Raw genomic sequence first — 26,564 nt, 5'->3', positions numbered from 1 at the left:
TATTGGCCCATACAGAATACATCATTTCCCATACAAAATAATTTGGGATCCAAAAGACCCCGTTGTGCTTTTACGTTAGTATTTTGTATAAGAGACTTCCCAAAACTTCATCTATGCACCAAACATTGAAATTTTTGATTTTATCACATAGATATGATATTAAAAAAGAAAACGCTCAGCGAAATTTTCCAATTTTTTTTTATATTTTTGTGATTTTTTCAAAAAACTAACTCTTAGGGCCTAAGAGACCCCACGTGTGCGTTTGAGGGTTAAATATTAAATGCGGTCAAAATTCAGTAATGATTTATGGCGTTTCAGCTCATACATATATGTATGCATCCAACACCTTACGATCAATCCACATGAAAACACACAAATTAAGCAACTACTTGCTGTTGAAGGTGTCACCCGATTTGAAACATACTGCGTTGAATTCGCAAGCAAATACCAAAAATCAATAAAAATCCATTATCTCATTCGACGTGTTTTCTTCGATTTCTGTGTACGGTTTTTTTTTCTTCAAGAGAATCGACCGTAGTTTTGTTTCAATCGCAATATGTTAGACAGAATTGAGCCGATGCTGTATATGTAGCACGTTTTTTTAAATTTCAAACCGTAACATAGCCTAGCAACTGGTAAATGAAACGCTACATTTTTCTTGTGATTTGATTTTCCGACAGTGAATATCGTTTGTCGTTTTTACAAACATCAAACGAGGTCACCGGTTTTTCAATTGTTAGCCAATATTTGATTTTGCGCTGAATATATTGAACGAAAAAAAAAAACGTTAGAAATGAATTGGCCTGGCCTATGAATACCATCGTTGTTGTAGAATGACAAAAAAAAGTGATCGCCAACGAAGACCTAGTCATCTGTCATTTCAAGTAATTACCTTTTATACAAATGGAAAATGCGTCACACAATTTCATTGATTTCAAAACAGACGACCGGAACCTTAATTATTAACAAACAAAATGTTGTCGTTTCGAGATGAACTTGAACGTTATCCGGTAATTAAACTTTTATTCAACGCAATGGTCATAACATTGCGTGGTCAATTTTCATTTCATTTGAACCTTTTGTTTATATGTAAATGAGAATATGCGAATACGAGTATTCATTTCATACAAAAAGACTACCTCATTAATTTTGCATACCAAAAAAAAAACGACTACTAACAATTGAAACAGATATTCGCATTTTTCACCATGAAATATCGTAAATACACCATTTCTCATATTTAATTGAACTCCAATAAAAATAAAACAAACCCAGCGAATAAATAAACCAATGCAGCCACAAAAAACAACACACCGGATTACTTTCACTCACGTTTTTTTTACTATCTGTTCAATCTTGCTGTCTGATATTCGATCACTTCTGCTAAAAATTTGCTGATTTAGTACATGATTTTTTTATTGTTTCTTTCAAATTACACACAAACAAAAAAGACAATTTGTGTAATTCTCATTCTGATAAGTGAAAAAAGATCAAAAATATATTTAAAAAAAAAATGAAAAACCAATTTTTGTTAAAGACATAGAGTAACTTCTTTTTGTCCATCGATGATTGTTGATAGTCTTGCTAAATTTGAGTCTAATGAACAAATAGGAAAAACGGAAATTTACAAGTGATTAGCAGTTACAAACAGGAATGAAAAAAAAACGCCAAAACTCTATCTAGATAAAATGTAAATTAATGCACCTGGAGGGGAATGGATGAGCTCAAACACGATGCTCAGTCACAAAATGTCAACCATGGTATATTCCCAATTAGGAAAAGTGCAAGTTATGACTAAGAGACAGTAAAGAAAACGCCGTTAAGAGCAACAGAAATCGATGCCGAGTAGGCAAAACGATGTGAATGGCGTACGATCCGAAATAATTACGAAATCTGATTATTACGTTATACCAGAAACTCACACGTGTAAACTCACATAAAGCGATGCGGCCGGTCGATCTCTATCTGTTGTGTAACTTGTTCACTGGCGAATGCTACACCATACTTATTTTTATGTTTATTCAATAATATTGATGATGGCTTGTGATCGGTTAAGAAAAAGAAGAAGAAGAAAAAAACTCAACTCACACTATTTTTCTCTTAACTCTCACATTGGTTTGCGTTTGATGTTGATTTTTATTAAGTTGCTCGCACAGAAATCAATGTGCACTTATTCAAATTGATCAAAGTGGACATTGATTGCGATTAAAACATGAATGAAATTTAAAAAAAACATTGACTAATTGTTGTTTATCCGGTTTCAAATTTATAGATTTTCCTGGAATGTGCTTTGCATCGACACGATGTGCCACTGTTGAACCAGGTAACATTATAAATACATATCAAACATTTTCTATTGTCTAAATAAATCGATTTTATTTATTGAAATTTAACTAAATTTTCAAATAATCCAGGTAAATCGTGGGATTTATCACCATTCTGCGGAAAATCAACATGCGTGGTTTCAAACGATAACAGTGGCCGGTAAGATAGAGATTTTTTGTTGTTGATATTGATACGAATTCTCCTTACAAAATTGACTCCTTACAAAAAAAATCTATTATAAATGAATGAATTTTTCAGACTACAAGAATTGGTTGAAGACTGTGGCCCATTGCCAATTGAAAATAATCGTTGCAAATTGGACACCGACCGAACAAACAAATCAGCACCATTCCCATATTGTTGTCCGAAATTCACATGCGAACCAGGCGTGAAGCTTGAATATCCAGAAATCAAGACCGAAGCACCAAATGATAAACAATAAACATCCTATTTAACCTAAACACACAACCGCACACACACACACAAACACACTCAAATTTACAAAACTTCTTCCTTTCAAACACATTCAGATAAGGAGACAAATTGCTGATTCGAACATTTTGATTTTTTCCCCTTTTTTATTTAAATCTCTTATTTCATTTCATGATATATATATATGTATAAATTGTATATGTAAAATACTTTCAGTAGAAATCGGCTGGACGAAAAAAAAGCTAGAAAAAAGAGATCTTTTAATGCACTGTTAGGAACAAGATAAATCTGCAAGAAAAAAACCATGATATAATTTAATTTTATATTAATTTAAAAAGGACAAAAATAAAAATAAGATATTTTCACCAAAAAGCCAACCATTGATCGTTTTATTTTCTTTTTCTCAGCTTCTATAGTCTACACAATTTTATTTTATTAAATCAAAATTTTAATTATGGATACACTATGTTATGGATTGTATTCAAATTCTAAACATGACTAAAGACATCGTTTAAATGTGTGTCAAAGATTTTGTTTGCCTCTTCGGCGATGTCTAGTAGTGTGGCATTTTTATTGAATATTACAAAGGAGTGCCTGAAATTGGTCGATCGTTTGACGATCCAATAGTCGCTCAATGTTTTTACAATGATTTCACATGAACTGGACGTATTTGCATCTTGTACATATAAATCATTTAGTAAATTCATTATTTCACGTGGAATTGATCGCTTCTTTTTATACAATTTTTGATTGAGATGAATGGTTCCATTGTGTTGGCAATTTAATTCGTTGAAGAATAAATATTTTGTTGTTTGCGTCGATTCATCCGAATTTGAATTTGCAATCGATGTGGATGACGATGATAAAGATGATGTACAGAGCAATGATTTTCCCGTAACAGTCTCTTTGGTTAAATTTTCAGCTATCTCTGATGCTATATTGGTCAACTGGGGCCCAATAAATGAATGTAATTCCTCATAAAACTCGTTGGTTAATGCATTTTTATCTGATAAAAAAAAAAAAAAAGAACAAACTTATTTTCACTTTCACGATTAACACCTCGAACCAATAATTCTAATAACCAATTTTACAATAAATGAAATTGTACATCAAAACACTAGGTCAATTATTATTTCATGTTTTCTGGTGTCAAAAATGTTCAAAATCAACAACAAATACCTTTAACAAACATGCACAAAGTTCCACTGAGCGCATTGTAAACAATCATTTTATATGCTTGGCACTCTCCATTATTACAAATATAAACCGTTGGTGGTTTTTTGCAGTTGTCACTTTGATTAGTTGGTCCAGCCAAATAGGCACCATACTGTGTATCTAAAACATTCGAATAGTTTCGAGTCAACGATCCACCGCGAACATCATCCGCCGAACTTTTTGGAAATAATAATCCAGTCAAATACTCATATATTGAATATAAATCGCTTGGATTTATTCCACTCCTAATTTGTATGAACAATTAGAAAACACATAATTCAATCAGCAAAACTATCACTTTAAAAAATGTAAATACCTAAAGACATGTTACTCACCATACCAATTGTTCGTTGAATAGGAATATACAGTGATTGATTGCAACAAAAGTTGATTCAATCATTTGAATAAAGTTATGAACCCTAAGGAACTGGAATTTGTTCAGTGGCATATACTGAATACTACGGAAAACATCCAAAATATCACAGTTGCGAGACTTTAGCGTTGTTACATACTGCAAAAAAAAAAAAAACAATTTCAATTTTTTATCACAACCAATAAACATTAATTCGTCTACCTTTTCATAAAATTTCGTCAATTTGGCTATAAGAGAATCGACTTGTTGTATGTCATTTTCACCGACCAAATTATCACCAAATGTTCCGTTGAATAGACGAAACATATTGTAGGATTGTTTAAGAACTTCTCGGTACACGATTTCATGAGCATCTTCACAACGATATTCGGTGTACTCTGATGCAACAGTCTGTCCTTCGCTCAAGCGAGTCTTTCGTTCCGACGGTGCATTAACAATCTTCAAAGATAATACATAGATTAATGTCACTGCTCAGCAATGCTTGAGAATAACGTAATTACCATTATCATCCAAAACTCGTCTTCAGGTTTGAAAAATAACTGCAACGTTTTCTGCGTTCGCATACAATATATACTTTCATCTGCTGTAAATGTACTACAAATAAACAACAAAAAAACCATCAAAATTAATTCAATTATCAAAATAAAACACTTTACTTGGTAAATTTGACAATAGCTTCGCATAGTCCGACGTCTTTAATTTTCGTATCCAATTCACTTTCGGCTGGATGATAGAACATTATTTTATTTTTCTCCTGCGAATGTAAAAAAAACAGTTGCATTGATTTATTCAATTTAATTATTACAAAAGCAACATTTGTAAAATAAATATTACCTCGCCTTCGGTGGATCCGTATTTCGAATTGAAAATAAAGAATTTTTTCAGCTCAATCAGCCTGGTGTTATTGGCATCGTCGTTTGTTTCAGTCATTTTCAAACTATATTTTTATTCGATAGCGATTTTTAATTTAAAAAAAACTACACCTATATAGGCCTAAAAACTTAACAATAAATATAGGTGTTACTCATCGATTAAAACAGATTAAAAACATCAAATTATTTTTGAAAATGTCAAAAACTGAAACCAAACGATGTCAAAGTCTAGTGTAGAAAAATAAAAACTTCATCGTCCGTATCGTTTCATATGTTTACGAATGCGAACAATTCATGTAGACGTGTATGGTAAAACGTCATTCGATCACCCAACAAATGTGTAGTACATTATTCGAATGGGAATTGTTATTTATTTAATTGTTATTTTGTGTTGCATAGACCAGAGATCAGTGAAATAATAATGGAGAAGACAAAGTCATTTAAAAATCCAAAACCAACCATAAAATTAAGCGATTTAGATTTTACACCAGTATATATTGCACTTTTTGTGGTTCTCATTTCAATTGGTAAGTAATGAACATTTGTTTTATACCAAATTTGTTGAAGTGAATGTCATTCTATAAATTCGGTTTTATTTGCACATTTATTGTAGTACTGTTCTTCTTGTGGAAAAAGAAATCTCAGAAACGGACCGATCTTCTGTTGACCGGACTCTGTGAATCCGGTAAAACATTATTGTTTTCACAGCTATTGCACAATGTGGTTTGTGAAACGTTCACATCAATTGCTGAAAATGTTGGTGATTATTTAGCTGAAGGTAGTGGCAAAGTGCTTCGTGTTATTGACATTCCAGGCCATGAACGATTGCGTGGTCGGTTCTTTGATCAATACAAGAATACCGCAAAAGGAATCGTTTTTGTTGTCGATAGCACAACAGTTCAAAAGGATATTCGTGATGTGGCCGAGTATGTATTTAATATATTTAAGATAATTCACCTAAACTCCCAAACTATAATTAATTTTATATCATTTTCCAATTCCATAGTTATCTCTACACAATTTTAGCTGATCCAAGTGTTGCTTCAGTGCCCATATTAATTGCATGTAATAAGCAAGATGAAACCTTTTCCAAGGGCAGTTCCGTGATAAAACCGCTACTTGAAAAGGAATTGTAAGTTGCAAAATCTATGAAAGATCTCCTCTAAATAGTCTGATTATTCATAAAACATGTGATGATGTGTGTCTTCTTTAGGAATTTGGTTCGAAACACACGTCAAAACCAACTCAAATCTGTGGATAATTCAACATCGGAGGCTGTCTTCCTGGGAAAACAAGGAAAAGACTTTGAATTTGGCCATCTTTCACAGTCCGTCGATGTCATTGAATGTTCTGGAAAAGATAATGAAGTCGACAGCATCGAAGATTGGCTGAAGCAATTTAATTAGAAACAAAACGAAACACGTACACACATAACATACACATACAAATACATAAATAAAACCATTAGATCCCATTTGAGTTTTTCTATACTATTTATTAATGTCCGTTGTTCTCTAATGACCGACTAATGTCAAACAATTTAAATAATAAATGGGCTTATACTTTTCTTATAATTTTTGTATTTGTCAACTTTTGCGAATAATTCGGATTTGTCTAGCCATTCAAAATTGATATTTTTGTTATTTACTTGTCCCGATTTTAAAATGGCACGATAAAAGAATACTTTTCCACCGATAACCTCACCCCGAATGGTTTTTGGGTATTTGTATTTATAAAATCCGATTGGAGCCTTTCCATAAACCACCGTTTCCATATTGTCACCGCAAAATTCTTTAATTACTCGTTGAGCAGTATCGTACAATGTTTCATTCTCGGCAATTTTCCCTTGGGGTAGCATGAAAATATTATCGTTGCCAATTTGTTGTTCTACAATCAGTGTTAGAGAATGATCAAGTTTACGTTCCGTTGATTTTAGATCATTTTTTTGATCGGCTTCTGTGGTTCGGGATGCCGGTTGAAATCTACTCAGCTCTGACTTCCATGCATCTTTTAAATCAAGTGCCGTGTCTTTGACTACACCATACAAATCATCCCCTTCAACTTTGGCCTTGCCTTCATTCACATTTTGAATTTCTCTCTCTTCTCGAAGCTCAAAATCAGATTTATAGCTATTTTCAAACTCTATTTGCCGCAATAGATCCTAATTATAATAAATTCATATGTAAACGATCAAGTGATTTTTTCGTTTCGCAGCACATCATATCATACCTGATAATCACGTTCTAGTTTGTTCAATGTTTTTGTTATGACTGGCAATCGCTCAATTTGCACACCGACCAGTAGATCCCATTTTGAAGGTTCCGCATTTGCCAATGTCGATCGATTCCGAATTTGTGGAATAGCTCGATATTTTATACAATTGATCGTTTGTCTCAACATTGCGAAAAAAAAAAAAAATTACTTAAAAAGTAAATTTGATTTATGCAAAACAGTTTTTTTGTCGAGACTATTTCAGACACTGTTGTGCTGAAGGGAAAAAAATAACATTGAGGTTAGGAAATGTTGACATTTTTCATTCGTTTCAGATTTACAATGTTATTTTTTTTAAACCACACACTCACTTATCAAGCTGTCATCAGCACGTTGCCACTATAAACTGTATTTGTAAATACAAAAACGAATTTTTGGTGTGTTTGTCTACTTCTTTTTTTTGAAAACAGAATCATAATGACCGAAGATCAAACTGAAGCCGTTGTTTCAACCGAAAAGCAGTCAGAGAATGGTAATTAATTAATCATTGGAATTCATCAGATTAAATTAAGTTAGAATTTCATTTGTGTTTTTGTAGCGTCGATTGAACCGCAGAATCAGACAGAATCACCAGGCAGCAATAATCGTAATCTCAGCAAAGCATTCATTTATAATGAGTAGATTCTTAAATGGTTTTTTTTTCAGCATTTAAGACCGACAAGAAACCGCCCAAACGAAAAAAGTTGAAGAAATTAGCTGAAACTGAAGAATCGCAGACCAATGAAAATGAAGAAGAAAATGGAATGCCAGCACCTCCACCGTCCAAAAGACAGAAAAAAAAGCAAAAACAGCAACAGAACATCGTTCGGAACAAGGACAAAGAAATCGAAAAAACGATCTCATACTTAGTCAAGTGGGATACAAGTAGAGATGAATGGAAATATGAAAAATTACGCCAAATTTTTATTCAAAAGAATGTATTCGATGAAAAAGTCATTGACACCGAACACTGTGATGTTGCGATCAAGTATTTGGCCACATCAAAGGTAATTTCTTGAATTTATTATGAGAGTAACAGATAACAATCTGTCTGCCACACCTGAATTAAATCCATTTTCTAGAATGAGAATATGGTTCCATTTTAATTACCAATTGTTTTTTTATTCATTTCTCTATAGGGTCATTCTCGGGCGATGATAATCGAATCAGCTGAAGCTATTATTAAGGAAATTGAAACAAAAATTACAGACGAAAATCAAGAGGAACTAACATCATCAGCACGTTACGAACGTGCACGTCAAATACTACAATCAATGGATGAATAAAGTCCCGTAAATTATTGTGTTAAGAAAACAAACAAATGATTATTAATAAAAAAAAGTTTATTTCAAAACAAAAACCATGTTCAATCAACAAAAAATTGGGTTTTTTAAACTACCAAAAGTTTGGCTGTAGCGTTCCACTCGGCGGTGTAATTTTGTTTTGATTAACGATGTTGGTGATGAGTTCCTTGAGCCGCGCAAATGGACCACCACTGTCAATCTGAGAAGAACAAAGAAATTGTTGTAAATTCATATTTTTTTTAAAACTCATTCATAATTTAAAGGTCTTATACACTTCTCATTTCTTACCTTTTCCAATTTCGTAATGTATTGATTATAAAGTAGTATCAACAATTTCATAAACTGCTTTTTGTAGACTTGACACATTTCAGCACCACATATTTGAATAAATTCAAGCATAAGTGACGCACTAATGCCTGGCAGCGGGTCAAGCATAAGAAAATTTGAAAACCAAATCCAACCATATTCGATGCCATGTGGATGCTCTAAATGTTGTTGAGACCGTCTTAATTTTGTTATTAACACAGCTGAATAAAGTCGTTGTAGACCAGATATTCGTTTCAAATGTTGTTCTTCATCTTCCATTTTATCATCGTTAAACTTATATCCCAACGTTCTAAAAGAAGAAGAAAAAAAAATATCATATCACTGGGCTTTCCATTTCAATTCAATGTCCATGTGTAAATGTGTAATTACTTGAAGTATTCGGTGTCTGTTTGTCCATTCTTTTGAGGTATAATATATGGAACCAAAAACGGACATTCTATATAGAGCAGGGCTAGGAAAAGTTTTCCGACATCAGGAAACAGTTGCCAAATCGATACAAGGACTGCTGCGATTGGGAAGGCTGCTTGATGATGACTGCTGGTTACAGTTGTTCCTTGTGTCTGTTAGAACGAGCATTTTGATTCGTATTTTATTAAAAATCCTATTGACAATGAGGACATTATAACTCACAATGAATTTCTTCGCTAACAAAAATGTACAGTATTTAATTCCGAGTGGATGTTCTGCGGCCGAAAATTGAATATCACCAGGTAGAAGCGTTGGATTGCCCGACAATAAATCCGAGATCTTTTTAAACTTATCCTGTGAGAGCAAAAACAGGGAAAATGAAATAAAATCGAATTTCATCGACAATATAAAGTAATTATTTCATACATACCTGAAGATGTTCGACGCTAACGGCAGAAATCGAATTGACTGGAGTATTCACACTTTTCTGGCAATTGAATCGAAATTTTTTCAAATTATCATCGTTGCTTGTAAAAAGTGGTTGAATTTCAGCGTAATAATCTCGATGATAGTTTATCAATTCAAAATATTGAGCGATGCGATCTTCAGAGCCGGCATTGTTGTTTGATCGAATGACCGGAATTTGTGGTTGGCTTGCGTTGCCATCGGTGACAGAAATTTCGTTCGCATTGGTTGTTCGGTTCGTGTCGGTTGGATATTTTGGCAATTCATTTTTGACTGGTACACTATTTGTTGGTTTTGTGGCTGCATCACATGTAGCAATTTGATTCAATAAATCTTTACTGCTTTGAATGATATCATTTAAATCGTTTTGTTCTTGTTTGATATCCGAACACAAATTCTCAAATTGTTCAGTTTCCGTAATGGTTATTGGTTTTGAATTGACTAATTTAATGATATTTTCATAACGTTTCAACAATGTATCTTGTTTATTCGTTGCATCGGCCAATTTACCAATTTGATTCAATAGTGTCTGGTGATTGATGATCGTTTTTGCAAACAATTCGAATAAATTGATGAACAACAGCTTATTTGCATTGACACTTTCAAACAACAAACGAATTTCATCCTGTCGTTTCAGTTGATTTGCACGTTCAATTAACTTTCGACTGTGTTCAATCATTTCAGTTTTTTTCATATTCGATTTTATTTCATCGTTTTTGGCTTCGGCTTCGATTTGTTCAATCGCTTTCAATGCCAGTTTTTCACGTTCCAATCGCTTTGCTGAATTTTGCTTTTGTTTTTCAGCCGAATCGATACGAATTTGCTGTAAACGTAACTCTAGCTCGGAGTCCCATTGGCATTGTTTCTCTTGTAAATCTGTGGAAATTTTGGCGCGACGTTGTCTCTCTGCATTACTTGCAGCCAAACGAAAACTGATTGCTTTACAGTCGCTCAATTGAATTATATTTTTTGGCGTTTCATCAATGTTTACCTCACGCCAAACATCCTTACGGAATTTGCTTCCATTTAGTGTTCCATATTTCGTTGATTTATTATTGTTATTATTCGTCATTGACGATTGATCACACCTGTTGTCAATGCGCTCATTTTCTTCTTTGAGATAGTTTGCCGTCTGATTTACACCATTCGTATCCCTTGGACCAATTGTCCTTTCTTGTACTAGTGGTGATATTTTTGCTGCATTTACCAATGCTGAAATTTTTAAATTTTCTACCGTATCGGCCAGAGCGTTGACCACGTCGTGTTGCATTTTAGACTGAAATTCAATGATCACTTAGTTATACAATACAAAAAAAAACCGAAATTATCTTCTATACCATACATACCGACTGTAAAATTGAAGTCATTTCATTTAAAAGAGTGTAAGTAATGTGAATAATAACTAATGCAATTAAATGAAGACACGATCTATTTACAACCACAAGAAAATTGACCAACAAACAAAATATGAGTGTAATGTTTTCGTTGAGTATCTCTCTCTTTCTCTCTCTCTTAATGCTTGAAATGTCAATGAGAAACTGATAGCGTTCAATGTTGGTACGAACTGTCAAATGAGCAATGTCTACAACTTTGGATGTTTGGAGTGAGTTCAAACAGACACATACATGTATAAACAAAATAATAAATCGTTTTTTTAGCAGAAAAATAATGATTTTTTTATTTAACATAAAATAGCCATAATAAAAAGTCATTAAAAATAGAGAGACAAAAATGACATTTAAAAATAAAGTTCGTATTTTTTTGTCATATAAATAACAAATAGACTTAAAATTTACAGTCTGTTTGGTTTCTTCATTTTCTTTGTTATATAGGCCATTTTGTTCGTTGTATATTTTTTGATTAACATTTTTGTACATTTTTCCACTATCTTCATTTTTCTTGTTGACCTGTTGGACATAAAAACAGAACAAAAATCGATTAGTGCTAATCACCTACCAAGAAATACGAAGAACATTTTCAAAATTAAATGTACCTGGATTTTGGTTTTTTGCCTTTATTGATGCAGCACAGTCCTCCATCTCTTTTACAACTTCGGTGAGCTTGATTACCTGCCCTTTTAATGTTTGTGCCGACGCATCCAAAGTATCCGTACATTCATTATCGCGTTTTTCACTATTTTTTTTTTTTTTGATTCAAATATATATTTATAAAAAACGAACTGATAATGATATTTTTATGAAGAAAAAAGCAAAAACTTACGATTTATATATACGAAGACTTTCGAGAAGATCTGCAACTGAATCGACAACACTATCGACTGCTTGCTTGATGTTTTTCTTCTTTTTGGTTGTAGATGTGGGCCGGTTTGCATTGAAAGACGAGTCCGAGTCAGAGGGAATATTACGAGATTTGGTCAAAGTGAATTTGAATCTCTTTCTTCTTACATGTTCGCTGCCTGAAGTAACTGATTCTTCCGATGAGGCATCGGTTGCCTCTCCCAATCGATCCTCCATTATGACGACAAAGAAAAATGTATTGGAAGTATATTGAACGATGAAAGGTTTGTGATAAAGTGTAATCGAGGAAATGTAAACGTCTTTTGAATGCCACTAACTATCGTTGACAAATTTGTATCCGCTTGTGCGCCATCTGCTTTAATCATTTTAGGGTTGCCCACTTTGAATCGCATATCTCTCCATATATAGACACTTTGAATGTTTTGAGTGAGTTCAAATAGACAGCAAGAAAAATAACACAACAAAAAAGAATTGAATCGTTTCTCCATCAGTGTGAATGTGTGTATGTTGTTGACAGCTTTAATTGAAATTTAGCCGATCATTACATATATACGCTCAGTTTTTTTTTTTGCAATTTCGACAACACAACTTACAATTCCAATTTAATTTAAAATAAAAAAAAATCCAAAAAATAAAAGAAAAAACGTGAATATCCCAAATTTCTGTGCAGGAAATGGATTTACAGATGTTGATTGATATGGGATTTTCCCAAGAAAAGGCGTAAGTACTTGCAAAAAAAAATGATTATAATTTGATTTCTTTATGCATTTGAGATAACAATCGTTTGATCGTTTCGATAAATTTCAGACAAAAAGCATTAAATGTAACCGGTAACAAAGGTGTTGAACCGGCGATGGAATGGTTGCTGGCCCATTCGGACGATGCAGAAATAGCCCCCGAATGTGTTTCAGCCGATTCAACAAACACGACCGAATCAAATGTGGGAGGTGCCAGCACAAGTGAACCCCAAGAAGTCAAATCATTCAAATGCGAAGAATGGTAATTATTAGACAAATTCTTAATTATTTGCTGACTGTTTTATAATATTGATTGGAATTTGTTCGTTGTTTGTATGTTGTAGTAATCGATTGTTTAAAAATCAAATGGAAGTGGAATTTCATGCTGCTAAATCCGGACATAGTAATTTTTCGGAATCGACCGAAGAAAAGAAGCCATTGAGCGAAGATGAAAAGAAAGAGCAATTAGCCCGGCTAGAAGATAAATTGCGTCAAAAGCGTATGGAGCGGGAAGAAACAGAAAAGCGTGAAGCGCTTGAACGTGAAAAATTTCGAATTAGAAGTGGTAAGGATTATTGATTCTTTTTCGATTATTTTAAATTAATTGTATTCTTTTCTTTTGTGATTCTCCCCTTAGGTAAGGATATGTCAGAAGCACAGCGAAAAGTTGAAGAACAAGAAATGAAAAAATTGGTGGAACAAAGAAAACGTGAAAAACAAGAGGATCGAATGGCCCGCGAGCGAGTCCGCGCACAAATCGAAGCTGATAAAGCTGCACGCCGAGAGCAAATGGCACAGTGAGTATTATCATTGTAATTTGTTTGAAAAAAAAAAATCAGCTAATTTGTCCATTTTTAATTCATAAATTTAGACTTTCTGGAAAAGCCAGTACCACTGCCGCCATCTCACCACCACCAAATACAATCACTATAGCCGAACCGTCGTCAACCTCCTCGACAACAAATACATCGAAGTCATATGCAAATACGCGCATCCAAATTCGTTTGCTGAATGGAAGCACATTGGTCGAAACGTTCGATGTCAAAGAACAATTGTCGGCCGTACGTTTGTTTGTGCAAATAAAGCAAGGCATCGACGAACCATTTGGTTTAATGACAAACTTTCCGCGCAAAGTTTATGGCGACGAAGACTATGAAAAACCACTCGAACAACTTGGATTAGTACCCTCTGCCGTTCTAATTTTGACCAAATCCAAATAGATTCATCATCCTTTTTATTTTCTATAAATGGTGAATGTAACAAAAAAAAACTACATGAAAACACAATTTACGTAAAGTAAATAATTTGCGAAGTCAAACAAATGAAATTAATCATAATATAATTAAAACGAGAATAAAGAACTTATACTGATATGAAATTTATGTTTATTGTTGTATGTTAGAATGGCACTGTCTATACGACTATTGTCGTTGCGAAATCTTAAATTTTTCAACACCAGTTTGAAAGATATAATTTATGAACTTAAATCGACTTAAACTAAGAGATAATCTGGAAAGGTAATTTTCTGCTTCAAAATGCTCTGCATGAAACCCTCCGAACTGACAATCTGAACATCTGGATGAGCTTTTCGGTATGCGTTCCACATTTTGCTGTCTTTTTTATTTGATATTAGTACAGCTACTGTATTTGGTTTTCGCTTTTTATCAGGATTGTCCGCAAACTTGCCGCCGCAACATTCAACAATTTCCGCTATTTCTTCTTTAGTTGGTTGAACATTGTGCGTTGCAAAAATATGGTAATTTTTGAAGAGTGGTGTGTGACGTGCAATTTCTGTTTCAATATTGTAATTATTTAATAAATTTATCCATAAATGAAAACGGAACAAAAGGAAAACCAAACAAAATTTACCCAGTGATTTTTTCAAATTGAATTGATATCGTTTTTCTGAATTCTTATCAACTAATAGATACGAATTGGTGGGCTCGAATTCGCCATTTTTTGCGGATACGTCTAACCAACGCGATGATACTATCGGAATGCCTTTGGACATAGCATAAAGAAATTTAAATGTACGACCAACGCGATCACAGATCAAAACCGTTCCCAATTGCACCGTATCTACGATACAGCCACCCAATTTTGGGATCACAGTTGTATATGGAGCTGGATTAACTAGAGTAAAAAGGATAGCTTGTCTTGTTGAATTACGCGTTGATACACGTTCAGAGTTTCGACGATTTGTGGGCAGTAAGTTAAGAGAATCGTTTGTAGTGGTCTGTGGGACAAAAAAAAGTCGTAAACATTTTGTTTGGATTAATTTAATACTAATTTGATTGTGATGACAATAAAAGAAATTTAAACCTTTTAAATTTGTAAAATCGTTTGCGATTTGGATTACATTGTTTTTCATGTTAAATTTAAAATTTTATTTGATCATGTTTTTATTTTAGTTTTTTTTTTTAATTCAGAACAGATTGAGTTCTGAATTTGTATTGCTTTGCTTGTTAGTTGGCAATTGATATGACTCGGGATCTCAATATTCGCTGCACAGCCAATATATATAAATATGCCAATTGTTCGCGTTTGATTGATTGTTCGTGATCGAATTAAAAAACAGAAATGAAACAAAAATAAAAAAATTTAGTGATGAAATACAACATCGATCGCATTCAAATTGTATCATGACAGTTGAACGTTTGTGCAATTGGTTGCTGAGATCTTTATTCTTACAAACGATTGACGGTCATGATACAGACATCCTCATGTAAAAAATAAATAAATGGAATTTGTATATAACGCTAAAAATATATTACTCACTGTGCGTGTTTGTGTTGGTTCCTCCTTTGTATGGCTTGTTTTTCTTGTTCTTCGTGTTTTTGGCTTGTCGATTTCAGCGTTGTCAATTGATTTTGTCGATGATGAAGTGGCCGGTTCCATTTTGTCGCGTTTTTCCTTTGGTTTTACGGTGACCGGTTCTGGTTTTCGTTTGTTGTTAGTTGAGCCGTTTCGAGTTTCCACTGTTCGTTGACGTAAATTACGTTCTTTGGTGTCTTCAATTGTAGTTGCCTTTGCGTTTTTCTTATTTTCGCTCGACGCTTTTTGTAATTTATCCTTCGCATGATTCTTGCTTTTGTTCGACACCTCATTTTCCATCAATTTCGAAAATTCGTCTCGTGAAAGATTGACCGATACACGTCGCAATTTAATATTTTTTGGATTTGTTTCGATGCCATCCAGTTTGGATTTTTTTGACACTGCAACTTCATTGTAATCATCATCGCTATCCGAATTGGAACGTTTTATAAAATTAGCGGATTTACGGCGTCTTGGTGGTTCTTGTACCGGTTTCGGAAGATCAAATTCTAAATCATCTTCATTCTCATCTTCCTCTGAACTTGATGAAAATAAACGTCGATTTTTCTTGACTTTATCTTTTTTCTTCTGTTCGGCGTCAAGTTTTTTCCGTTGTTCTTCAAGCTGTTTTTCGTGCCTGTCGATGTCATCTTTTGTAATTCGTGCTGCCAATGACCAATCTGGTGTATTCGCCGGTTGACTACTTTCTGTTGCAATGGCTTGAAAACGTTTCTTTGCTGGCATACGTGATAATTGTAACCTTTGTGTGGGCATATCATAAATGTCGATTTCATCAGTTGGAGGCTCGATTATCTGTGTTTCCGCTTCAAAAATACCATCTTCATCTGGATTTTCATTTATGGCGGATGCATCACTCGTAACATTTGGCTGTACGAATACCTGTGTCTCCATATCGAATATTTCATCTACCGAATAAAAAGTTTCTTAAAATGATGCCGAAAAAAATTCAATCAAAATATACCTGAATTATTGTTTTGGTTTGACTTTCGTTCCCATGTGACGGTCTTTTTTGCTGACATTCGACTTTCTGGTTCCAATCTTTGTGTCGGTTCGTCGTAGATGCCAACGTCCTTTTGTTTGGTTGCAACTTTTGGTGTACTTATGGCCATCGGTTGTTTGAAAATAGCTGGGGGTGGTTGTGTTGCAACCGCAAAAATGTCTTCAGTTGATGAGGTTTGATTCGGTGAAAGGGCTTGAATTACTTGATTTGTGCTTTCATCAAAAATGCTTTGCGAAAACATCTGAGTTTCATCACAATCATTTTCTTGTGGCTCTTCTGCCGCCAATTTTAATTGATGAACTTCATTGGATTGTGTCAAAAAATCAAGATCGGGCGTTGAAGATTCACTGCGATCAACTCGACGATTATTTGTTTCATCATCGTCGTCAGCTTGAATTTCAACATTTGTGGAATTGGCGTCGTTTTCTGCTACTGTAACACGAGTAGTCGAAGGAGCCTTCGAATAATTTTCAATGCGCAATAAACTTTGATCCAGGTTTACCATAATCATTTGTGACTGAGTTTCGGTAAAGTCTTCTGCCGCTGAATCGGCATGAATGTGTGCAATTTTATTATCGCTTTCATCATCAGACATATCGTTGGTGTAGAATGGGATGTCAACACTCTCGCCTGAACCAGTCGTATCTTCTGGAAAAAATTGTGTCTCTGGAACAATATCATCGTCGTCATTGTCGTTGGTGTTATTGTTGTGAATGTTTTCGGATTCGAACATATCACGTGAATCGTCATTGTCTATTTGCAATCCTTTGGATGCATCGGTTGTACCGTTATCTGTAACGATCAATGTTTCGTGTCCAGTCACTTCATGTTGTGGTTGTTTGTTAGCAATGTCCTTTTGTGCCGCTTCAAAAGCAGTTTCGAACAAATCCGGTACCTAACGCCATTTTGTATTCGATATTGTTTATTTCATTTCGTATAAAATTTTAAAAAAAGCAAAAAAGCTTACATTTAGTATGTCTTTTGTCGAAAAATCAATCTTTGTTGCTGTATACTTAGCAACCGTTGACAAGAACTGAAATTTAGAAAAAGATTTAAAACATTAGCATCAATTGTGTGACAAAAGGTTTTTATTTCCAATTTCGATTGTCTTTAACAGCTCACCAATTTGATATTGTTGTTGCATTTCTGAAAAACTGCATTCAAATTGGCATCGTTTTCATCTTCCATGGCTACGCTGATCTTAGTTCTGCGAAATATTCAATTACTTGAAGACGTACTTTTTTGCGTGTTTTTTTTTTTAAATGAATGCACTCGCGCTAAATTCAGAAACAATGTGATGAAATGTTTGAAATTTGTTGACATAATATGTCAGAATTAAAAAAGTGTGACCCGATTGAAAAAAAAAATCTCCACATTCTGTATTATTCGACTGACTGTCGATGACATATTCAAAAAGGACAAAATGTAGCTCTGTTTGTGTTTTGGCGAACATTATTGTGATGGAAAAATGAACAAATTCGCAAATTGGGAAAGATTAGGCTTGATTAATTTTTTTAATTCAGAAGCAGCAGCTGATACAGCCATTCCTGTGGCAAAAATTGTATCAAAAAACATGCTGCAAACTCCGCAAACGAATTCAGGTTAGTATATTGACACGATCACTTAACCGAACAAAATGATAACATTTTCAATATTCTCATTTTCAGAGGCAATTGATGTAATCTTACTACATTCGTCAAGTACGGAAAGCATACTTAATCGAAAGTCCATTAGAAAAGGGAATTTATTTCGATATTTACACAGTAAAAAGCAATCCGTAACTAGTGAGTTTACAAAACAACTCTTGATAGAAAAGATTCTTCAGTATTGGAAGCAGCTATATTACTTATCCGATGATGATGATGATGGTACCGTAAATACCAAAAATGAACTCCCTCAAGATGTTCAGGTGCCCGCAAGTAATCACAACAGTATTGCAACGAATGACCACCATCCCGAGCATTTTCCAATCAATCAAATGGCTCGAACATTTGCCACTTGGTTCTATGAAAATTTAAACTCAAATCGATTGCAAGCCAATGACTTTTTTTGTGATTGCAAGTGTACGGTACGATTTTTGGAAAATCAACAAATTCTTATGGAAGAGGAGCATTTGAGCGCCCAAAACGTGTTGGAATTTTGTCAATCGCTGTTGTCTAAGTACAATTTATACTTGAATTTAAATATCAGTCACTCAGGAACACAGGGACGAATTGACTGTCATGGTTTGGTGTTGGTACTGACTTGCGGTTCATTACACAAAGTTGATCAATTTGTTGGAACATTTGAGGCAATTTTTGGATTGAGCCGTGATCCGTTTAGTCAAAACAATTGGAAAATAAATCAACTCAATTTACGTTTGCACAACTTCAACACACAACAATCGCAAAATACATCGTTATCGATCGAACAGCCAACGTTAATCACGAGCAATGCTATTGTGCCGCTACTTAGTTTATCAATGCCAAAAGGAGATGATGAAATCGGATAATTTTATGCAACAATTTTCTTTAGATTTTAGTTTGACGCAAATAAAATTTATTAAACCAATACTCATGTAGTTGATATTTTTGTTGTTCGTAAATGTTCAAGTGTGAATTGAGAGATGGCACCACTACTACGAAAAAAATACTCTCACTCACCACGACAAGTATTGACAATATTTTGACAATTGCTTATAACAAAACAAATTTATGTTTTATATAGTTCTCTGTGTTTACAAATAGATTGGCATTACTTCATTTTCATTTTTTTTTTTCGTTGAGTATGCATTTAATTTCATTGTAGTTGCAATCGACTCGAATAAAAAAAAGCGTTAATAAAAAGAAATATTAAATTATAAAAAGAGAAAAGGGAATAGCAAAAAAAAAGTTGAATCCGATCAAAAATCAACAGAAATAGAAATAACCTTTAGAAAATGGCATCCAACGATTCAGGAGTTGACACAAGCAACGATAGTTTTTGTACGAACGATACTAGTAATAATAACAGCGCCAATACCTCAATGAATGGTCAAGAGGGCTGCAGTAGTTCTTTAATGGACGCAGCAGTGACCCGAGCACTAAGTCAGGCAGCCCAAAGTTTTGAATCATTTCGTTCATCAACAGCATCGACATCATCGTCATATGAAGGAACAAGTTCAGCACAAAGTTTTCGACGACCAGATCGAATGTCCGAATGGAAAGAAAGTCGAAAAGATACACGTCGCTATCAACATCATCATACAACTCGTCATGCATTAGTGCCGTATGTGTGTAAATTACCGAACGAACGAAAGTTACGTTTGGCAGCGTCGGTTTCAAATATAGAACTTTTGGTTCGACTATTGGACAGTGGCGTGAATCCGGACGCAGCCGATGAACATTTCCGAAGTCCATTACATTTGGCATCGAGCCGTGGATATAAAGATGTTGTTAAAATTCTACTAACACGCGGTGCAAATCCAAACAGACAAGATTCACTCGGCAATACACCTCTTCATCTTGCTGTGTGTTCAGCTAGCTCATACAATTTCAATATGGTTTGTACTTAATTTTCTTTTCTGTTTACATTTATAAAATTGAATTTTGTTTATTTCAATTGTTTTCTACATTTATTTAATTACAACGTCTCCGTATACAATTATTTGTCATATTCAATCATTTTTCAGGTGGTGCGTATCCTTTTACAAAATGGTGCTCGTGTAAATATATGCGATAGATCGGGAAAAACGCCCTATGATTTGGCGAGAAGTAAATTGCTTTTGATGCGTTCCCGTCTCGATGTAGGCATTACACCAGAGACAGCAAAATTATTTGTTGAAATGTCAATGTTAACAGGTCTATTGTATAAAACATTAACACAACAACGCAATGACATGGAATTCGACGATTTGGAAGAACGTCTACGTAATTTAACAACAAAAGAAATTGAAGATGGCGCAGACAATCTTCTTTTATGCGATGTAGCCGGTCTAACAATCTGAACCAACTTTATATATTAGACAAGGCCGACCATTTTTACTCGTAGATTTTTCGGTTTTGTTTTCCTAATTAAATCATAGTACAGTGTAGTTGTATATCGTAAGGTAATTTGCTTATCAGAAAGTTGTGAAAAATATTTTACAAGCCAGAAGAAATAAATTTACCATGCGATTTCGCACTTTTATAAGATAATTGTAATAACGGAAGTCTTTTTCTTATACCATGGCCCATGTATTTTCAATTCTGAGAGTATTTTCTTTTTTCGAAATGAATTAATTTCTGAACCGCTATAAAGTAGAATTTCAATTTTTTTCAAAAGATAATTTCCAGGGAAATTATTATTATGAATTCTGATTTCATGAAAAATTAAATTGACCAAAATGGAAAATGACAAAATCAAAAATCGTGCTCCATTGTGCCACAACCAAAAAGAGTAAATATGGTCAATACAACAATTTTTTTAAAGATATTTTTCATAAGCGACTCCTCGTGGCAACAAAATACAATGAGTATGTGGAGTTTAACAGGTTGTATAAGAAATTTGGGGAACTTCATGAATTAACAATTGGATATTAAATGAAATATGATGAATTCCTTCACTTTATTGAGATTTACTCATAGGTATGCTACGTTCCTCAGTGAGTTTATATTGATTCAATATTATTGAATCTCATTCATTTCGACCATTTAAACATAAATTTTTTCGATTTAGCTTTTACAAAAACTCATCTCAAATCATAACTGGATATTGTGGTTTAAATTACTTTATTTATCATATAATTACTTTTTATTCGGATTTTTACATTCTGAATTATTTATAAAGAGTCGAGTTTAAAAAAAATTTTAAATCACATAATTCGAATTTTATTGTTGATAAAATGAATTACATTGCAAAACTTATTGCTTGTTTATTGCTCAATATTGTAAATTCTATTAAAAAAGATCTGTATTCACTATTAGATGAAAATTGGAAATGTTGATATTATTTATTATATTCGATACTTCGGTGTAAGAATGGATAAATGTGAGAGTTGTATAAATTAAGAGTCAAATCAATGTCGTTAAATCACTTCAACTGCCACGATGTTTGCAACAAAATGAAATAAAATCATATATATTTGGGGAATAAACTAGAACGTCTTCAACGATAAAATGAAATTAGAAAGTCATAAGAGTTCAGGTTTGTGAAAATTTTAAATAATTTTTGTTTATTTGTTGTTGTTTTTTTGGGACATAAATCATCGTTAAAAATAATATTAATGATATTAATGATAACGATCAATTGTTTTACAAATCTGACTATTCGCATCATTGCTATTGAAAAAATTGTACTCAAAATGGGCAGCATTGATTATAGATTATACCTATTTCGAGCCACACATCTTCGTCTTCTTCAATCACTCATTATGATAAAGAGCTGCACGCAACATAGTTTCTTACATCTTTTCTTGTATGAATGGATGTGCAAGAGCCAAATTCAGCGACAGACGCTTTGAGGGATCCAATGCGAACAAAGAGTCAAGCAAATCACGCAATTGTGAAACCTTACGCAGTTGATCGTCCGGCAAATTTTGATCCGCTACCAGCTCCTGATGAAGACTCCTCGTAGGCTTTATAACTGGCATAACGACAATTTTTTCCTATCAAAATAGAAGAACATGGAAAATTTAAATTTAGCAATTATTTAATTAAATTGAATTGATATACCTACCCGTTCAGTTAACCGATCGATTTCATGCGATAGAAAATTACCATTCTGGTCGAAATGCTGATCTTTGAATTGTCCCTTCCTTATCACTTTATTCGGAATTTTTCCCTTTAAATCCATAAAAAATTTTAACATTTGATTATTTGATTTGCCGCTGAATAAAATTTTTCCCGTATACAATTCATAAATAGTACAGCCAGCCGACCACATATCAATTCCATAATCATATTGCATACCAATGATGATTTCGGGCGCTCGATAAAATCGCGATACCAGATAGGGTGTTATTTCATTGTCAGAGATATGTGTTGCTGAACCAAAATCACATAATTTTAGAATTAAGTTGCTCTCGTTGACAAGAATGTTGTCCGGTTTGATGTCGGCGTGTAAAATGCCCGTTTTCTTCAATAATTTTAACGCTAAAAATAGTTGTTGTGTATAACTGCGCACAGCTTTTATGTGAAGACCAACATTTTTGCCATACTTTTTAAGCACTTCTCTCAAATTCATCGACAACGGTTCGAATACCATACATAAATGCTAGAAAATGATCAACGAAAAAATAAATCAACAAATTTTGAAAAATGCTTTGCTTAATTAATATTTTACCTGTTTGTGGAAAAAATGGCGATGCAACCGAAGACAATGATATCGATCATCTGGATCGGCGTCATTTAATTTTTTCAGGACCTCCAACTCTCTCAAACCAGTTTTGTGCCTAAACAATAATCGTAGCATTTTTTTTATTTTTCAAACGATTTTAAATCAAAAGTAAAAAAAAGAAAGATGGCAAATTGGGAATAAAAACTCACATGATTTCATTGTTTCTAATGATTTTAACAGCCACATGAGCATTGCCTCTGGCTTGATCTCGTGCACTCACCACATTACTGAAAACACCTTGACCAGTGAAACCAAACACACTGTATCGATTATCCAAAATCTCTCCAATTCGAACACGATAGTAGCCCTCGGCATCATCCCAATTATCAGTTAAAGCGGGATTTTCGACAGTGTTTTTGTTAGCAATGATTGTACTTGGACTCTATAGTTCAAAGAAAACAATTTTTTGTCATTGGAAATGGATGAAGAACTCAATAGTTAATATATTGCTTACATCAAAATTGGAATCAATATCTTGTTCGGCAAACATGTCCCAATCAGTACGTTTGGTAGCCCCATTCCCATCAGTTTTTGACTTTAATGCATCCTTATGTTTCTCATCGTCCTGATCATGATCGATTTGCGGTGGTGGCGTTTCGGATTTATTAACTTCACTTTTATTTTTGTCATGTGAAAATAAGTGCTTAAACGATTTCGGTCCAGGTTCTTCAACGAATATTACATCGTCGACACTTTCGTCTGTCATCGTTTCATTGATTTGTTTCGAGCGATTTTCTTTCGTTGTACCCGATAATTTCTGTTCATTTTTACGAAAATTTATATTGTTACGTCTAATATGCAAATGGTGTGGATGATTTGAAAATTTATTGTATACCTTCATTAATTCTTCGCGCTTTTTTCTTCGCATCTCGATGATTTTCTCCTCTTCATCTTCGTCATCAATGTCTATATCGCCCAACTCACTGCCACTACTTGAATCTTTGTGTTTTTGACCTTCACTGAGTGATCCCATATACTTGTCACTTCGTTCCTCTTTTTTCTTCCTAGACAATTCATCTGAACGATATTTTTCATCCCTAAACCGCCTTTGTCTATTTAGATATTGGTCATGACGATCGTATTTATCGTAATGGTCTCGTGGCTTATTTCGATCCTTATTGTAGAAAAAAAGGCACATAGATTGTCGGAAACGAATGAAATTTTATGAGAAAATTGAATAAATCACAGTCTACACAATACGCTTGTGTACTTTCAAAAATAATAATAATAATAGTAATAAAGATATATATAAAAAAAGAAAAGAAATAGTGATCGCCGTCAATTATCTTGCCTTTAAACCTAATCTATTTACCTCCCGTTCTCGTATCGATGCTGAAGACGTCGATGTGGACTGTGTTTGTTTACTTTTGTCGTTTGTTGATAAGCGTGACTTTGAATTGGGCGAATGTGCACCTGATTTAAGAGCAGATGCGCCTTGCCTCCGTGGGCTAACCCGACTACGTTCTTTGTCACGATCGATTTCTTTGCGTAAGTCTTCTTTAAATCGATTTTCAACATCTGAACGACGTGTTTTCGATGATTTATCATTGTCACGATTATCACGATTGTTGTTGCGGCCATTGCCGCTGCTTCGATCTTTATGTGTACGTTCTTTACTTCTCGATCGGCTGCTCCGTGATTTCTTTTTCGGTGGTGATGGTTTTTCGTTAGCATCATTGCTACTATCATCAAGTAGAATGACATCACTAACACTAGCATCAGCGGTTCGTTTCAATTTATTTTTCTCATTGGTTTTTATTTCGTCGGTTGTCGTAGATAATTTATTTATCGACACCAATGGTGTTTTGCGTGATTGTTCACTTTCTGTATCGGACATAGCAATGCCACCCAGTCTTGCTTGTAAGAGAGCCTTCTGACGCATCAGTTCTTCTAGATTCAAATCATCTTCTTCAATGACAGCTACATCGGGACTATCAACATCAAGAACGGTATCGCTATCTGATGCGGATGAAACTACTTGCGTTGATGTATTTGGATCCAGCGATTTCGTTATAAATTCAACTAATTTACTTGGATCGGTCGGTATTTTGTTGGTTGTTTCACGTTTTTTGTTTGCATCTGAACCATTTCCATTATTGTATTTTGTAACTGGAATTTTGGCCACGACAATATGTCCATTCGATTTCATAATTTCGGTGAATTTTGTGTTGAGCGTTGTCGTTGCTCGTGGAGGTAGCTTTGTTTCAAAATCATGACGACTTGATGCGCTCACCGTGTCACTTTTGGTGTTTGTTGTTGTTGCGCCACTTTCTGTATTCGAATCGGACAAATATTCATCGTTCGATTTGGATCGTTTGTGATGTTTCTTATGTTTTTTACTGCTGCTGCTGCTGTGTTTCTCTTTTCCATCCACATCATGTTTCTTTGATTTTTTATTCTTTTTGTGTTTCTTGTGCTTTTTTTTACTTTTTGACGATTCACCATCCCTATCTCGGCGACTACGTTTTTCTAAATCCGATAAATCGTTGTCCGAATCATGAACTCTGAAAGCAAATTGTAACATTTATTCACATGCATTTCATGTGTAAAAGAAATGAAATCACATCGGTTTATCAATTATTTTTTTCAACCTATTGAATACCTATTAATACTCAAATTGCTTTTAGTCAATAAATGTGTGATGCAATTGTGTTAAAGGTTTCACTTACCGTTTCTTATCACTTCCCATGTTGCGATTTGATATCCCCGTGAGTATTGCAAATTCAACGCAGTTTATTTGAATTGTATGTTCAAAAACAAGAAAGAAATTCGGAAAAACAAAAAGTTCATATGAAAGAAATTGTGGTAAAATGATCAAACAAACAACACTTGGTTACGTTTATTGATATACTCGAGCTAGCTCAGTTGTTCGCTTTTGTTGATTGAGTTTGACGTTTTGGGGTGGTGGGCTTGAATTGATGTGTATGTTGCTGCCAATGGATCGGTCGGTGCTCATTTAATTCGCTTACCTCGATTGTCAAATAATTCAATTGAGTATCTAGTTTTATGTGAGGATTCTTTTTTCAAATTAATCACTAGGTTTCTTTCAATCTTTCTTCTTGTATTGTTGATGAATTGGGTCACAGTGAATGTATTATGTGAATTTTAACCTAATGCGATTGCACCAAGCATTTTGACATTTCATGTCGCTTTAAACGTTTCACAACCGATTACATTGACAGAATTGTGCTTTCATTTGGCAAACCAACTTCATGTGTATTCAATAGCTGCATATTTCCACGCCACAATTCCTTCAAACACAACTTCTATTCAAGCAGTCTAAAATAATTGCGTTTTTTAATTACAATAACTTAATTGAAACACAATCATGACATCAACAGCTGGGCCAACCAATCAATCAACATTGTTGCCACTTGGTAAGGCATTCATTTTATTTACAATTGGAAAGAATAAAAACTAAAATGTTTAA

At 33.9% G+C, this 26,564-nt stretch overlaps 11 protein-coding genes across 11 annotated transcripts; 6 read left to right on the top strand and 5 right to left on the bottom strand.

The window, feature by feature from the left end:
• Positions 1–2,193: 2,193 nt before the first annotated feature.
• LOC116346108 lies at positions 2,194–3,134 on the top strand. The gene is made up of 3 exons (XM_031776012.1): positions 2,194–2,323; positions 2,415–2,484; positions 2,584–3,134. The coding sequence occupies exons 1-3, from the start codon at positions 2,284–2,286 to the stop codon at positions 2,765–2,767; spliced, it is 294 nt and encodes a 97-aa protein (XP_031631872.1). The 5' UTR covers positions 2,194–2,283; the 3' UTR covers positions 2,768–3,134.
• On the bottom strand, positions 3,123–5,440 carry LOC116346101 (vacuolar fusion protein CCZ1 homolog). The gene is made up of 7 exons (XM_031776003.1): positions 5,180–5,440; positions 5,002–5,099; positions 4,846–4,939; positions 4,547–4,783; positions 4,308–4,483; positions 3,937–4,217; positions 3,123–3,763 (listed from the first exon to the last, which is right to left on the bottom strand). The coding sequence occupies exons 1-7, from the start codon at positions 5,273–5,275 to the stop codon at positions 3,246–3,248; spliced, it is 1,500 nt and encodes a 499-aa protein (XP_031631863.1). The 5' UTR covers positions 5,276–5,440; the 3' UTR covers positions 3,123–3,245.
• A 72-nt stretch (positions 5,441–5,512) lies between these two features.
• Positions 5,513–6,791, top strand: LOC116346105 (signal recognition particle receptor subunit beta). Its single transcript, XM_031776008.1, has 4 exons — positions 5,513–5,744; positions 5,831–6,143; positions 6,224–6,349; positions 6,431–6,791. Exons 1-4 carry the CDS (start codon positions 5,639–5,641, stop codon positions 6,621–6,623), a joined length of 738 nt encoding a protein of 245 aa, XP_031631868.1. The 5' UTR covers positions 5,513–5,638; the 3' UTR covers positions 6,624–6,791.
• Positions 6,689–7,722, bottom strand: LOC116346104 (39S ribosomal protein L46, mitochondrial). The gene is made up of 2 exons (XM_031776007.1): positions 7,447–7,722; positions 6,689–7,378 (listed from the first exon to the last, which is right to left on the bottom strand). Exons 1-2 carry the CDS (start codon positions 7,615–7,617, stop codon positions 6,758–6,760), a joined length of 792 nt encoding a protein of 263 aa, XP_031631867.1. The 5' UTR covers positions 7,618–7,722; the 3' UTR covers positions 6,689–6,757.
• A 72-nt stretch (positions 7,723–7,794) lies between these two features.
• On the top strand, positions 7,795–8,796 carry LOC116346106 (uncharacterized protein C7orf50). The gene is made up of 4 exons (XM_031776009.1): positions 7,795–7,960; positions 8,027–8,074; positions 8,134–8,474; positions 8,607–8,796. Exons 1-4 carry the CDS (start codon positions 7,906–7,908, stop codon positions 8,751–8,753), a joined length of 591 nt encoding a protein of 196 aa, XP_031631869.1. The 5' UTR covers positions 7,795–7,905; the 3' UTR covers positions 8,754–8,796.
• LOC116346097 lies at positions 8,790–18,104 on the bottom strand. Its single transcript, XM_031776000.1, has 12 exons — positions 17,924–18,104; positions 17,769–17,834; positions 16,763–17,696; positions 15,745–16,706; positions 14,836–15,202; positions 14,465–14,757; positions 11,318–11,509; positions 9,937–11,247; positions 9,729–9,860; positions 9,468–9,658; positions 9,060–9,387; positions 8,790–8,970 (listed from the first exon to the last, which is right to left on the bottom strand). The coding sequence occupies exons 1-12, from the start codon at positions 17,987–17,989 to the stop codon at positions 8,863–8,865; spliced, it is 4,950 nt and encodes a 1,649-aa protein (XP_031631860.1). The 5' UTR covers positions 17,990–18,104; the 3' UTR covers positions 8,790–8,862.
• On the bottom strand, positions 11,748–12,568 carry LOC116346107. The gene is made up of 3 exons (XM_031776010.1): positions 12,192–12,568; positions 11,965–12,104; positions 11,748–11,878 (listed from the first exon to the last, which is right to left on the bottom strand). Exons 1-3 carry the CDS (start codon positions 12,443–12,445, stop codon positions 11,862–11,864), a joined length of 411 nt encoding a protein of 136 aa, XP_031631870.1. The 5' UTR covers positions 12,446–12,568; the 3' UTR covers positions 11,748–11,861.
• Positions 12,714–14,344, top strand: LOC116346102 (UBX domain-containing protein 1-B). Its single transcript, XM_031776005.1, has 5 exons — positions 12,714–12,949; positions 13,037–13,228; positions 13,311–13,531; positions 13,604–13,763; positions 13,838–14,344. The coding sequence occupies exons 1-5, from the start codon at positions 12,903–12,905 to the stop codon at positions 14,184–14,186; spliced, it is 969 nt and encodes a 322-aa protein (XP_031631865.1). The 5' UTR covers positions 12,714–12,902; the 3' UTR covers positions 14,187–14,344.
• Positions 18,105–18,195: 91 nt separating the features above from the next.
• Positions 18,196–19,351, top strand: LOC116346103 (uncharacterized protein C3orf38 homolog). Its single transcript, XM_031776006.1, has 2 exons — positions 18,196–18,402; positions 18,469–19,351. The coding sequence occupies exons 1-2, from the start codon at positions 18,270–18,272 to the stop codon at positions 19,290–19,292; spliced, it is 957 nt and encodes a 318-aa protein (XP_031631866.1). The 5' UTR covers positions 18,196–18,269; the 3' UTR covers positions 19,293–19,351.
• Positions 19,352–19,502: 151 nt separating this feature from the next.
• On the top strand, positions 19,503–20,964 carry LOC116346099 (ankyrin repeat domain-containing protein 54-like). Its single transcript, XM_031776001.1, has 2 exons — positions 19,503–20,321; positions 20,451–20,964. The coding sequence occupies exons 1-2, from the start codon at positions 19,719–19,721 to the stop codon at positions 20,763–20,765; spliced, it is 918 nt and encodes a 305-aa protein (XP_031631861.1). The 5' UTR covers positions 19,503–19,718; the 3' UTR covers positions 20,766–20,964.
• Positions 20,965–21,938: 974 nt separating this feature from the next.
• LOC116346100 (serine/threonine-protein kinase PRP4 homolog) lies at positions 21,939–26,293 on the bottom strand. The gene is made up of 8 exons (XM_031776002.1): positions 25,804–26,293; positions 24,447–25,638; positions 23,970–24,248; positions 23,589–23,891; positions 23,284–23,516; positions 23,081–23,189; positions 22,475–23,011; positions 21,939–22,403 (listed from the first exon to the last, which is right to left on the bottom strand). Exons 1-8 carry the CDS (start codon positions 25,821–25,823, stop codon positions 22,200–22,202), a joined length of 2,877 nt encoding a protein of 958 aa, XP_031631862.1. The 5' UTR covers positions 25,824–26,293; the 3' UTR covers positions 21,939–22,199.
• Positions 26,294–26,564: the final 271 nt, after the last annotated feature.

The sequence above is a fragment of the Contarinia nasturtii genome, unplaced genomic scaffold, assembly GCF_009176525.2.
Source record: "Contarinia nasturtii isolate CC-2019 unplaced genomic scaffold, AAFC_CNas_1.1 Cnas_scaffold_1430, whole genome shotgun sequence".
Classification (NCBI taxonomy): Eukaryota; Metazoa; Arthropoda; class Insecta; order Diptera; family Cecidomyiidae; genus Contarinia; species Contarinia nasturtii.
This window is presented reverse-complemented; position numbering and strand designations above follow the sequence as displayed.